General features: G+C 39.1%; 1 protein-coding gene across 1 annotated transcript in view; it reads right to left on the bottom strand.

The window, feature by feature from the left end:
• The window catches only part of REPS2 (RALBP1 associated Eps domain containing 2), a gene marked incomplete at both ends in the record, with an annotated part of 101,189 nt that overhangs the window by 22,977 nt on the left and 62,737 nt on the right, over positions 1 to 15,475 (bottom strand). Inside the window, 2 exons of the mRNA XM_080342127.1 lie at positions 10,120 to 10,256; positions 12,788 to 12,830. Coding sequence (XP_080198253.1) covers positions 10,120 to 10,256; positions 12,788 to 12,830 — 180 coding nt within the window. The remainder of the gene's footprint in view (positions 1 to 10,119; positions 10,257 to 12,787; positions 12,831 to 15,475) is intronic.

The following is a 15,475-nucleotide window of genomic DNA, read 5'->3' as shown; positions in this document are numbered from 1 at the left end:
AGTAAAATAGATTTAAGTACATCCAGCATCCATATCACATATATTCCTGTAAATGACAGCATTTTCACGCACTAGTTATTCCCACAAAGATAGTGATAAGGCTTTCAGTTCAAAAATCACAGCTCTTTACTTAGCATGTTTACACTTTAATGCAGATTATCAGCATGGAAAGCTTCCAGCACCATTTTTATGCCTTATTTTGGCAATCACAAAGGTCTGATAGCACTAATGGGGCACCACACTAGATAAAAAGCGGGTTTTCCAATCTGAAGCTAGATTAATATTTTAAAACAAACATCAGGCTGCAATGCTACACTCTGAGTACAGGCTATACCATCCTATCTGGCCATGCCACTCTGCCTCCAGCCTCCCAAGCAGACAACACAAACACTCAGCACTTTATTACCCACAGTAGTGAAAAATATCAATCACGGTGACCACACAAGCGGCTCCTTTACTTGTCTTATTTGATCTAAGAAGAGGAGACCAAAGAACAACAAAAAATTATCATAATCCTGTCAAACTTATGGGAAGTGGGTCTTTAGCTCACAAGGCACAGCAGAAACAGGGGATGCCAAAATCAGGGTGGAGTAAGTTTCAGCCCCTGGGATCCTTTAGAGCGGCATGTAAGAGCAACATGCTGCACCCCTCTCACCCAAAGACAGTCACTTGTCCTCTTGTTGCTCAGTATTGAAGAAAACTGCCATAATACACTGAGCTGCTGGATGCGTGCTATTTTAAAAAATTAATTAATAATAGAATAGCAGCATATAAAACTACATTTCCTGAACCATTTCCATGTCAAGTACTTAATTTCATTGCTGTTCTTCATAGCTGTCTTCCTTCTTGGCTTTACATGCCTGTCACTTTAGCCTGGGCATCAGACAAGTTAGAGCTGTTGGGTAAAAAAAATGTACTCCTCATCTGAATTCAATAGATACACAAGCAGTGTCCTGAAAGAGGGTGGATTTCCTGGATCAAGGGCTATTTTGTACCTTTCTAGCCAAAGTAAAACCAGATACTGACTAGCAAAGGAGGCTGACCTCATCTCACATCAAACCCCTATGCACCTTTCGCCCCATGATCAAAAGGGCACCCAGAGTTTGGTGGCTCCTCTCAGTCACCATTCCCAAAGGGAAAAAGAGGCCTGAATTCCTCAGCTCACACAAAGGGTGCAGCCCTAACCAAACCCAGCCTAAATTCAGGCTCACCTGGGTCCACACAGCTTAAATTCAGGTTCTTGCTTCTGTTCTGCTTCTCCATCACCACCACTACCACCCCCTCTGCGATTGGGTGAGGACCATCTAAGGACTTAAGTTGGGAGAAAATTGATAAGGCTCCTCGGCAGAGTCTGGCTGATGGGTTTGGTACTTTTCAAGTGGAAGCTACAGCACTGCTGGATCAAGGGACAGTCTGGTTGCGTGGCAGATTGACACTGCTGCACACTGCTTCAGAGGGTTTAGCTCCCAGATCAGGTTTAACACAAGACAAACCAATTAATTTTATCAGGAAGCCAAGGATCTGCAATATTGAAACCAGTTCAAATAAGATAAGCCAAGAGAATGTATCATTCTTCGGTCCTCCAAACTAGCTAAGGTTTTAGTTCTTTAGGAAGTCTGGGAAGCTGGCATTTTCACCCCTGCACTCTGAGGCTATTTTGGAGAGTTTTTCTGAGATACTTCTCCTGCTTCTGTTGCCAAAGGCAGACTGCAGAAAAGTTCTGTCTTTAAGCTGGTTTCTGTTTACCTTCATCTTACAAAACTTCCCTTCTTGTTCACTGAAACTGGTACTTGGCTATCACATAATGCTGATACTGTTCTCTAAACTCCTTCATTTATTTACATTCCCGATAACAGCATTAATAAGGTGGATTGCGAAACTACTGTTTTTCAAGCAATCTGATTTTTTAACTCTCAATAATATGTCTGTAGAAAGTGGCAACAGGAGAAATAATTTAAAACCCTAGCCAGGGGCTTAAATTTAACGAGGGATTCTAGTAGGGTCATTGGGAAATATCTTTTCATCCAGGGATTTGTTTCAATAATTCTTATTAATATCTCTTCAGCAGGTAACAGCAACATGAAAGAAATATTTTAGACTCTTGATATTAATTTTGCTGCCAGGTTTGCAGAAAGACTTTAAAAAGTGTTGTCAATGCCAAAAACTGGAGAAGGGGTATGCAGGTTGAGTAATAAATCCTGTCAGTTAATTCTGAGAACCTGCTCAGCAACAAAGCTTCACACGTCACAGTAAGCAATACACACACCTAGTGTCACAGTCACACTCTGGTTACAGGTTAAGTTTCATGTGCTAATTGTACAGAACATAGTTTGTACCTCGATTGCATGGAAAGCACTTGCCAAATGATCAGGAAGACACAGAGTCAGGACAATAAATCCTTCTGCACTAAGAGCTTGCACATGTGTGACTTCATTTAGGACACCAGTGTGCTTACACATTCAATGGGTCACTTGCAAATCAAACAAGCAAGACACCAAGAAAGGTGTTTCTTTATGATGTCATTTTTAATGCTCTATATATGCCATCTAGCATGTTTTCACTGTGAAACAGATTTTTTTTTTTTTTAAAGCACTTATTTCCTGTATTGTGTCATATGTCCACAGCATCTGTATTTTAATTTTCCATCCCTCATTGTCCCTAAATTATTTCATTTTCTTGTTACTGCTTTCTCTGCCCCTTCCTTTTCTGTTTGGGGACTGTTTCTCCCTTCTTCCTCCAAATGATTTTGTTCCCTCTCACTTCATGTTTAGCTTCATCCTCCACCCACAGGGAGGCACAGTCCCTCCATCTACCTCCCTCAGATCCATCTTGACAGAGCTTCTCACCTCGGGAATTCCTCTGAGGCTGATGGAGGCTCCAGCACTTGCCTCCTGTGGCCATTTTCAACCCAGACCAGGGACACAGGAGCTGGGAAGAGCAATGGGCCACCACCCACCACCCCTCCAATCCCCATCTGTGGCTCAGATTTTTTCTTCTAGAGGACATGTGCATCTCCAGGGTCTCCCCCACCAAGGGAGGCAACTTGCCTGCCCTTTTCCATGTGAGAAGTAGAAGATCATCTCTTGTTTAACCCATAAAATTGTTCTACAATGTACCAACATTTTTTTCATGGAACAGAGTAACCCATCCGGGATCACGAAAACAGGTCAGTGGGGCCAGTAGGGCCAGGTGAGAACTTTTCAACTTCAACAATTTTCAGTAGATAAGAGCTTTTGGATTAAAATTTCATTTTTAACAACCTGCAACAGAATGAAAACAGACTATAAGCCATTCCTCAATCCCAGAAAGGTAAGAGCTAAGATCAGAAAAATGGAAAAAAAAAAAATTCTATTTACACAAATCGTCAAGAAATAGTTACACTTGAAAGTCCGGTAAAATCTACTCTGGTTTCCACACAAGTACTTTCTGGACTCAGCCCTTAGAGACAGACATAAAAATTTTAAAATCTAAAGATGCAGAATTAAGTTATGCAATCAGATTCCTATCATGTAGTAACCATTCATCTATTTATGTCCTCGCTATTTTCTCCAGCCTATTCAACCTTCATTATGTCCCTGTCCAAGTGGGCAAGGAAATAAATTACATAGTTGTAAACACATAAATCCTTCATAAAAAAAATCTAAACGGCTAAGAGGCATAAAACTCTTCCATTCAAATCAGAGGGAAGAAATTCATATTTTATTCAGAATCAGCTCAGTTCAGTAATCACATATAGTCTGAAGGGGAACAGGATGGAGAAAGCAGCTCCAGTAACAGATCAGGAGCTGAGTCCCTCCCCCTCACCCCACATAATAAGAAAAAAAAAAGGTTTTTGCAACATTTCTGTTAAGAAAGCATTGCACAGTATTTTCATTGCAGTGATACAGCGCTGGATAAGAATACAAACAGCAGCTCAATTGGGTGTTCTCTATGGCTTATACATAAAAGACTTTTTAAATTTAAATTGCAATTGTTGTTACAACCCTTACAACCAAAGATATGAACTTGACTCAGCACTCTTAACTCGATGAAACCATCGATATTAGAGCTCTTGTATAATGTGCAATCACTATTCAGCAAAATTGAATATTTTGCTGATGGCATTTGGCATTATCACTATTCTAAAATAAAGGTCTTTCAGAATTGTCATATTCCTAATTTAATGTTTTGGTCTGATTAATAACACAGTAACATGCAAGATGGCATGGTGCTACAGCATGAGTAAAATCTGGCCCTATCACCCAAGAAAGTAGCTGGACTTCACTAAATCAAAACCAAGAGCAATCAAAGGAAGGGGTCCTGAAAATTAATTACTTCATTAAATTCCCTGTGATCTAAACTCAGCATAAAAAAGGACATTACTGTTCTACGTTCACCTCCTCACTTCAGCTTTGAATCAAAAAGTTAGTTGAGAAATATATATTTCTAGTAACACAAACAACAAAATCCCTGCTTAAAAGTTTGCCCTTAGTAACTAAGACTTGCAGACAGCTGACCTCAATAAATATAGATATTTCCTAACAAATAGAATTCATTATAAAAGAATACAGAAGATCATGCCGTAATTATATTATACTTACATAGGTACTAAAAACCTGCCAAACATAACCTACCCTGTTTCCCCAAAAATAAGACAGGGTCTTATATTAATTTTTGCTCCAAAAGATGCTTATATTTTTACATGCATCGCTGCCTCGATGCTATTTAAATTTACTTTTTTTATGAACTGTAACTAGGGCTTCGTTTTGGAGTAGGGCTTATATTTTGAGCATCCTCAAAAATCCTGAAAAATCATGCTAGGGCTTATTTTTGAGGTAAGTCTTATTTTCGGGGAAACAGGGTGGTTCCAAGTGACCAAAAGGGAAAGCCACCTGCACTTGGCTCACTAAGCTAAAAATAATATGTAACTGAAAACACACTGCTGAAAATAGCTGGGTACCTATTTGGACCTGTTTGTATCACAATGCGTACAACGATGAGCAGCAATAATTCTCCAAATCCTCTTTGCTATACAATTACAGAATTGTTTTAATTGATATGTGGACTGAAAACATTCAGAAATACATAAAATTTGGCTGTGGTCGGGCAAATATGAAAAACCAAAGACATCTCAACACACACTTCCTATTCAGAAATCTCCACACTCATCAAATAAAACCCACCAGGTCTGTATAATCAAGCAAAGGTTGTGCTAACTGAATGAACTAATGAAGGTTTGATGAAGTAAAGGAAGTAACGAAGAGCCTTCCTCTCCAAAGGTATGAAAAAGAGGATAAAGTGTGACGCTGAACACCAGTCTTCCTTCAGCACTAACGAAAATGAAAAGGTGCGAAAAGAAGTTTGTGCTGACTGAGTCTTATGACAGAAATACCACTTTAAACAGTGTATATGAAGGAATACGGGAGTGATGCAGGGACACATATCACTTACAGGAATGTTCATGCACACCGATAAACCTAGGAACACTACACTGAGAGCAGAGGGGACATTTTCTTGTTTGGCAGCGATCACTAGCCCAGCAGAGATAAGTAGAGGTTACAGATCTGATTGCAGTTAGGAAAACATCACCCATAAGAGAAAACACTGCATTTAAAACAAAATACTAGTGTGCTTCCCCCTTTCCAAGCGTGGTACTTAACACCTCACATTTTAAAAGGGTGAAAAAACTAGAAATACTAGCCCCACGTTGCTGGTTGAAAATAGCACCCCCAGGAGAGGGAATGCAGGTTACAGTAAGTATTTGCTCACAAGCCCATGTAAGAAGCGGTGCCTGCATTCCACACGTTCTTCACTGCAGGGACAGTCGCGGCAGGAGGCAAGTTTCAAAAGCAAATGAGCGCTGAAAGCCTTCAGTCAAAAATTCATTTGTAAATAGTTATATGGCTTTTTTGATGAATTACAGGGAGATATTCAATCTTCCTTCCATATCAACATGAAACTACACTGTTTACGACAATTATCTTGTTTCATCAAAGCAAATTCTCTTTTCCAAACAAGTATCCTTTGTTCTACAGAAATATTAATTAAAGAAGTTATGCAATTCAGAAATGAAACTAAATGAGAAATAAAATGTATTTCCGAGGCATCTGCATCAATCTAACAAGACCCAGAGTGTTGTCACTGTCTATAATTGCCCAGAAGTAAATTCTTTAGTAGTTGTCATGGGCAGAAAATGCAACCGAAGGCCAGAAAACAATGGATGCACTTTTGGGTTTCAATACTCAAGCTGAGACTTCCCTCAGTCCAAGAGTTACCCCAAGGCAGACTCTAACTTACTGCCACCTTTGAGGGTCTGAGGTGGTTGGGGACATTGCTGCAGCACCCCAGCCAGCCAGCAGACCACGGGGGCACGCTGCACCAGTCTCTCAACTGCGGCAATTTTGGGCCCCTCAGTATCTGCTCCTTTGCCTTACTCTGGGAGGTCTTGGTTTGTATCTGACTAGACAGAGGGCTAGAGAAGAAATGAAAATGTAGACCAGGTCACGTATGTATTTTGTTTCTACTTAAAACCTGCTGTTGTCTTTCCAGGAATGCAAAAAAAAACCCAGCCAAGTATTTTTTTAATATGTACATAGGCCAAATGCCAGAGATTATATATTCAACAAAAAGAAATACACTGAGAATCTAGCAGCACTGAATTTTTCTCAGATGCTAACACAAAGACTACATGATTAGAAAGAGACAGAAGATATTTCAGTCTCCTAACATCTTGTAACAGAAATTCACATAAGGACATTTCTGAAGGTGGGGGCTTTCGATAAATTTTCTGGGTTTAAGTTTTCCTTGCATAACACTAGTTATAGCATCCCAGAAGAGTACAGCTGTGGAGTATGACATGAAGGCTACACCTTCAAGTGCAGTAACGTCCCAATTCAACACTTCTAGAGCATAGTTTCTGTGGGTAGTACATTGCTGCACATCCCAGCCATCACAGACAACAATCTCTTTGCGTATTTGCCAGGAGAGGAGCATCATAAGATGGCATCAAAGAAGATACAGCAGCAGTAAATGAAAAACAAACAAAAACACTGCCCAGAAAATCAGTGCCCACAAGAAGGATCTGCCACAGTCTTCAGCTGAACTCACCTGAAGAAAAATTATTTTTCTTTTTCTGTCCTTTCAAAGTGAAATAAACAAAAAAATTCTCCAACACACTGGTGGCTTTACAATTAAACAAGTGATACCTATAGATCAACATGACCAACAAGGAACTGAAAATAAAACTCAATATTAGTGGGAACTCCTTTGCAGGTGTGGAAACAGGCTATCTACCAAACTCACAAAATCAGGACTATTTCTGTAAAAGAATTAAGACAAAAAGCAATGTACCAAAATGGGATTATTCTAACAACATTGGATATACCCTGAAAGCTACTAAAATAGTCAATTCTACAGTCTGTTTTTCTGTACGGACACGAGGCAATATGGTGGTGCTAGATGGGATTGTTCCAGCTAATTTTTGTGGTTCAACTGTGACAATGAGACTATTTTTGTAAACCTAGGAAGGAAGGCAGGGAGAGAACATAAAGCAAAAATTCAGCAGAGAGTACATTAGGACAGAAGGTAATCAACTGACCTGTGGATAGAAACACATCAGGTTTGATATTTATGCCAGACCATATTATTTTAATGGCCAAGAAACCCATTAATAAATAATACATTGCCACCACATCATCTATATTGTAAATCTGTAACCGTATCATTTGAGGGCAGATGGAAACCATTTGAACTTCATTTTTCATACTGTCAGCAGAAGTAAGAATACAGCTTGTTATTACACAAGTGTGTGCAATTTATTTCACATGAACAGGCACACACAATTTCTTTTCAACGAGGCTCTTTGGCTTAAGGTGAAGATCAATCCCCTCTGTCTTCCTACAAGCTGTCTTTTGAGAAAGTGCAAAGTGCACCTCGGCAAAGAGTTTGGCTCTATAACAATGACCACTCCCTGAGGAAGAGCTGCCTCTAGATGAAAAAGCTTTCCAAAAATGATGACACTGGGATTTCTACTGAGAAGCAAGATCCATAGGGACAAGGATGGAAAAAAAAACCAGAAAGGATGAAAAAGGTGAGGTGATCAAAACAAGAGAAGTGGAAGAAAAGAGAGCAGCAGTATAAAATCACATTATCAGTACAATGTTGCAGAACAACAACCACTGGAGGCTTAATGACAGGGAAGAGTGCGCACGTTTCTTCGTGGAACAAAGAACTGAAAATATAACTGTGAATGCAGATAGTTTACTTCAAAGCAGAGCCAAAGTAAATGCACCACCGTACTTTGGCACGCTGGGACAGACTGATTTAATCCCCTTGTACCGACTTAGATTTATTGGAAATGTAACCGTTCTTCAGGGTGGGCTACAAATTGTTCAATGTTCTTCAAGGCTACAAATTCCTCCTTATTCTTTTGCCATGAGTATTTACATTTTTGGCACAAAATAGAATAGCTCCATTAGAGGAATATGACCACCACAAATATTTAGCATTGCCATCAGGGGACACTTAAGACAATAAAAAATGATAGGCCAACACCCTGCAGGTACAGGAAGAAGCTGAACTTCTGCGAGACCTTCCACATTTCTGCAATTTGGTAGCACACCATCCTTCAGGGTTTGTCAACCTAGAGCAAATTTTTCTTCCAGTTATAAATGGCTGTAAATTTGAACCAAATATGAGAAATAGTTTTAGGGTGACCAAAGCACTTACTTGCTTTGCAAGCAATCAACCGCCACAGTCTTACTTAATTGACCAATTTATAGTGAGGAAACCCTCCAAAAAATATTGATAGGATGAGTTATCCTTTCCTGCACTGATTATAAAACTGTTCAGTTTGTTAAGTTGCCCAGAAGAAATTGTTATGCTACTTCAAAAGTAATGGTGACTTTCAAAAGGATCCATTTCAAAAGTAAGATGTTACTTTTCATTCACAGAATGATTTCTTTGAGAATTTACATTCTCCTTTCATTTGTGTTCCAAGAGAAATTTAAATCCAAGTTTATTTCCTTCTTTTTTACCTGGATTCTGAGCGGATTTGTTGCCTTAGAAAATGTGTACTTGGCTCTGTTTGGGGTTTTATTTTGATGTATAACGAAATCAAAATTGGAGGCAACAGAGCCCCGAATAGGAGCCACAGTCAAAGATCAGGAATTGTTCCTCTGTGGAAAGCAACAGAAAAAAAAATCCTACAGAGTTTCAGGGTTCAGCACACATAGGACTCTGGTATTCTGTCTGGTGTTTGTACAGAAAAAAAAGTGCCATATAGCAAGAGGTGAAACGCTTTCTTTTCTACTCCAACAACCACATTAACTGAGCCCAGTTAAAACATTCCTTGACACTGCCAGACCTTGGCTTTCTTCTGAAGCACAAACATGACCACGTTTAACCCAGTCCTTGAATCAAGTGATTGCTGTGCACTGTGTAAAGCTCTGGTCTGGTTCAAGGGTGCTGCTGAAGCCCAGCGCTGCTGGGTGACGGCTGCCCTGAGCAAACAGCTCCTCTTTCCACCACCTGCTGTGTCAGGCAAAAGGACCACTCGAACACAAACCCGCTGGAGAGAGGTTTTCTTTCAGTTTACTCCAGCTACTGTTCTACATTTTCTTTCTCTCCCCTCAACATGCTCCTGTGTCTAAAGAAATTACCTTTTCTTTTTACCCAAAGAATGGTTTCTCATTGCCCCCACACACGGAAGACTTCAACATCAAAAATGTTTGCGCACAAGAACTTTCATTTTCTCCCAGTTTAAACATTAAGGGTTTTCTTCCTGCTTCTGAACTACCAAAAATAGTAATAAAAATCAAATATGTTGTAGTTACTGACGAGAATTATCTAAACAGCCAGGCTAGTTATAAACAGTCAGTGATGACAGACCACCATATGTTAAGCTTCCCATCATTGTGCCAGAAAACTTCATAATCACCTTAATTATAGTAACAGCAATTTTTCCCCTCAGTGGAGATGTAATGCAAGGAAGTCCAAGTTCTTCTGTTCTGTAGTGTATTACTGTCTATAACAAAGGCAAGCATATGTGCATATTGTCAAGCATTTCTGCAAACAGTTCAAGTTGCCAAGTATGTAGCTAATCTAAATGGCCTCAAAAGAAGGAAAGAAAGCAAACTTTACCTTGTGCATTTTGTTGAAATATTTTGTTCAGATCCAAAGAGGAAGCTCTGGAATGTGATTTCTGTGGCCTTGGAGGTGGAGTAGGGGGCTCTTCTCCCTTTTTCATGGCATCTTCTATTGATGTGCTAGAGTAAGACCTAAGGAAGAAGGGGGAAGAGGAAAAAATATTTTACTTCACAAATTCCTTTTAAACAACTACAGTGAAGCGTATCTAAAAATACAATGACATTCCTTGCCCTACTGACTAAAAGTTCCCCCTTTTTACAAGACAGATTTATTTGCCAACAGAGGGACCTATGTGTCTGGGGAAAGGAACAAGTCACACTTCTAGAGCTAATATTTTTTAAGGCCTTTTCTATTACAGCTTCAGGCTCTTCTCATGTAACTTTAACTGCCAACAGCATAATTGTAGCAAATATTATGAATAAATCTGAGTAAAATTTCCTCCCCTTACAGTTTCTGTTGCCTTTCCCAGATGTGAGGGTAGTGTTTATACAGCCTACTGCTTGCAAGTACACATTTTGTAGTTTATAATATTCTATCAGAATAATTTTTTCATACTGAACAGTCACCTAATTCCACAAAATCCAGGAAAAAAAAATGGCTTTAAAGTCACCAAAACTGGTCAAATACATGTTTCAATACATCATTCTGTGCCGTTCCACATCCCATTAACCCCAGTGTGGTGCCTTTGCTAAGAGTTTTGATTTTGCTGAATTGTGTCCAATATTTTTTTTCAGCTGTTGTAGTTACCAGTTCTTCTGCAAGACTGAGAGCTTTGTTCAAAATGAGCACTGACAATGTGAGATGTTACACTTAGTATAACACATTATGCACAACAGGCAAGACCAAAAACATATTTGAGTAGAACAAAAATAACTCCCACTAATGGGAAACGAGTCGTTTTTTTTTGCCAAACAAGCTGTTGCTAGAAAACAGCACTTCAGCAGGACAGACATTTGGCAATGCTGATCCTGTATTTCTGATGTATATTTTAATAAATACAGGAGTGAAAGCTGTAATTGTTTCAAAATTTACATGTGAGGAAAAAAAAGACAAAAAACAAAACCTTCTGCTGATACTGAATTTTTTGTCTTGGCAGGATTTTGAATTCCATAGCCCTACCATATATAACCCAACCCCCCTGAGATAAATGGGAAAGCTTTTAATCAGGATCTTAAGGTTTATACTTTTACTTTCCATATTATGCAGGGTACATTTTATTTGCATTAAAATTGTATCACCTAACAGTCTGCAATTTTTACATTTTTGTAAAGATCAAGTAAGACAGCAGCTACCAGGCAAAAACATGCCAGCTCCAGCAGTGACACTGCAGAGCCCTCTGACAATGAAGCGTTGCTTGCAGCAGGTGGACTTGGCACCTAAAAGCCAGTTAAGAGTCAGCAGCTAAGATTCTGCACAGCTTAGGCTAAGGAAGATGGGCTGCAGTGCTGAGAGCCGTAATAGACTCAAATCGTAGCCTCTGGTGGTCAGGCACACCTGAAGACACAGATCCTCCAGGTTACATAGAGCCCTCCAGGCCAGGCAGGACAAGCGCAGCAGAAAGTCCGAGTTCAAGGATGCATTCCAGAATCTTTAGTCTCAACTTCTGCATTGAAGTAGTGACATATAGTCACACGTGAGACAGTCATATGTGACGGTCATGTTCAAGTGACTTTTTTCAATCTTGTTTAAGCAATTTCTATTTTATGCATTTTTGCATAAAGTACTTTTTTTAACACTTTTTTTTGCACATTTGCAATTTATGATTCAGTAACACAGCAAGGAAATTTAATATAGTATGAAAACTAAAAAGCTTTGTCTACGAGCAGAAAAATGGCACACAAGGCAGTTCAGCCTTTCTAGGTATAGGTCTCAAGAATGGAGGATTTCAATCTTCATTCATCATGCTTATAAAAGATCCTCTCTTATTAGCAGGCTTTGACAAGCTTGTAAAGAGAGAGTTCCTGATTATACACTCATTACCTAAGAAAAAGAAATGAAGCCCTCTAACTAGCACAAAAAAAAAAAAAGTTAGGTGAATGCACGATATGGCTATACACCAGAATGGTGAACAGCCAAATCCAACACGTAATCCATTTATACACAACATATTCTGGCGCAGGTTTCCCTTTTCTTTCAGACACCCCAATTCAGCAGATGTTGTTTCTCGCGCACAGCAGCATAAGTTCCTAAGTCCTTCCATCAGATGCCAAGCAGCCACAGTCAAGTACACGCAAGCCAATGAAAGGATTCACCCACACCCAAGAGCGGGGCTACTACTGCTATTTCTGTGGAGGCACGCAGTGTCTCCCTCCATATGCAACCACTGAGCAAGGTTCCACAACACAAAGTTGCTGAGAGCGTTCCCCATGATGGGGTGGTCCCTGTTGTCCCACCTGGGGCAGGGCTGGAGGCCGTCGCTGACTCGAGGAGGCCACAGGGCTGGGTACACAGGCCAAAGTCCCAGTGCTTTATGACCAGAGGTCTAAGGCAGTACTTCTGTAGGGCCTACAGCTAACAGATCTCTCTTGGTAAATCTGTCTTTCATCAGTACACCACTAATTAAAAAAAAGATTAAAATTAAAATGCAACGCCAGTTCTTACACCTTGTGGCTAACACTAGAGGAACATATGTCTTCTCCTGAAACAGAAATGAAAGCAGTACCTGGACCGTGGTCTGGCTTTAAGTGTATTAGATTCCTGAGCAGCTGAAACAGAAAAGAAGAAAGAATCACTAAAACATCCCATTTTAAAGAAACACTTTTAGCTGGAGGATCAGCATTCATTAAAAATGAGAGTATTACAAATGTGGATGTGGGACCGTGTTTATCTCACGCGAGCAATGGGGAGTTATTTTCGCTTCTTCTTCCCCTTTGTTTCTGTAGTGTGTAAATTTCCCAAGAATTCAAATGCCCACATGTAGTCAAAACTTCACCTTTTAATTTGGTTACCAGAACACAGGAAAAGGTCTGATAGCTCTGATCTGTACTCCTGGATGTAGTTGTGATGAATCAACATAATGAATAGCATAAACGTTCCACAGAAAACATCTTATTCCTAGCCTCCTTCCGAAAGTACAAAGGTTTATGTCCTTCCCAAATACTTTAACTCATGAATATAAATGTACACCTTCTTACCACCCATAAAAAAAAAAAAAAAAATACATCAGGTTGAGACTGCTTTGATGTTGGGAGGGAAAGATATTTGAAGGTAGAAAGCTTTACAGGCTAAGCATTGATTAAACATATTATATTTCTATCAATTTCTATCAAAAACCTGCCACATGCAGGTTTTATGTGACAAGAACACAATGGTGCTGATTTACCTTCTCCGAGTAGTTCCTTGAGTCTTTTTTTGACTTTTCTGTTACTCTCCTTACTAACACCAGATAATTTTGAGAAAACATATCTGTGTGATTGCTTTCAAATTCAGCCCACTGAGATAACCTCAAGGTATTACAGCAGCATCAATGATCCCAATGCACACACAAAGTAAACCTTTGTACTTCTCCCATTATTCTGCTAATCAAGGCCCAATACTTAAGAGAAGCAAATACACTGGGGGAAAAAAAAAAAAATCTCAGAATTTCTAGCTTCCTTCAGATATATGCTGACTTCAAAATCAGACATCTATACACCAGCTACTATACAGCACTACCAGAAAATATAACAGATCCTCCAAAACAAAGAGCAAGAACTACCTGTGAGAGCAGCCGGCAAATACTGACTTTTAATGGCTTGTGTTGTACTAGGCTCATAGAAGACAAGTGGCTGTGTATGGCACATTTACATCCACACACTATTTCTTCTAAAAAGAAACTGCTTTCAGGGTCATGCAGTGCTACTTGCTGTTTCGGATGGAATAAATCCAAATGCAACTGGTAGTGACACAAATGACCACTTATAAACCAAGTTCTAGTTGATTACTGTCACCAACAAACTGGCTTACAGTCCTTCCAGATTTCTGCACAATGAACTCTTCCTGGCAACCAAAGGGAAGAGAGGGAATTATTATTAGAATATCCAGTGGTGATAATCTTCCTCTGTCTCTATGTAAAACTCCCAGAGAACACAACTTCAGAAACTGCTTCCCTACAACCATATGACCCAATTTCTCCAATGCTGAAATTGCTGATTATTAAATTACATGCACAATTATTAAATATATGCCACTTAAAAATAGGAAGTATAAATCCTTTCCAAGCTAAGCCATGTTTAAGAACCTTCAAATTTTCCTTCTTTTATGGAGACCTTAATTCTGTTCATTCTTCTTTTAGAAAGCCTTCTGTCTAAAAACCTGTGGGTAAAACTGACATTCAAACTCTCCTAGGACATCTTGTTGAGGTAAACAAGAAAGTACAGACGGAAGAAAGAATCTTGAAATGCCTACTAATAAAAAAAATGATAGCAATAGAACTCGATTGTCAAGGACTTTCTTTCAAGTTTTTGAAAAATCAGGAAATTCCAGGCTACAATTACACAATACCCAGACTTAGCTTCACCTTTCAAAAGAAGTAGTGTAATATGAAGAAAAAAAAAAACTATAAAGCAGGTAGTTCATTATTAGGATATGCAAATAATTGTGGCAAGATTTCCATAAAACATACAGTTATTTTGGTATGCTCAGTCCATGTGTACTTTGTGTTTGACATGCAGATTCATACACGTACGCAACATAATCATTCAATATGGTACAAAACTATTTATCCAGTTCACGAGTTTTGTATATTTCTATTTCTATGGATACATAAGCCTACTTTACATGAAACTGATAAAAAATTCAAGCTGTTGAGTAAATTATTTAAAAGTTTGTATGATTCCTGGAGTAGTAGGGCCTGATGAACTGAACAGCTTGGTCTGCACTAACTAAAGTCATATACAATCATGACCTTGTATTTATTCATCCACAGAAGAGTGTGAAGGTTCCTGTTTGGGGTGTTCAACTGATTCCATGCCCCTCTCCCAGTACAACTTCATTTTAACATTCAAAAGGAAGCTGATTCAGCAACTTTTGGCTGTAACCTGGTGCCTCCTTGCTTCACAGGCTGAAGATCAAGTGGAAATTGTACCATAAAAGGTTAAGTATGCCATATGGCTACAGGAAAAAAACAAAACAAAACAAACACAAAACAAAACCAACAAGTAATTTCCCACTAGTCTAAATCACCCACAAAAACTCATGTCCTAATGATGGCCTAGGTAGAAATGCACAATTTAAATGCTCATAAATTTGACCTTCAATCCTTTAAAAGTCTAAGGCTAACAAAGTTCTTGCACTTAGAAGCCTAAATAAACTGGCCAAATATTCAGAGCTGCTGAACATACAAAGTTTTTGCTGATTCCAAATTTCTAGT

This window comes from Nesoenas mayeri, assembly GCF_963082525.1.
Source record: "Nesoenas mayeri genome assembly, chromosome: 1".
Lineage (NCBI taxonomy): Eukaryota > Metazoa > Chordata > Aves > Columbiformes > Columbidae > Nesoenas > Nesoenas mayeri.
This window is presented reverse-complemented; position numbering and strand designations above follow the sequence as displayed.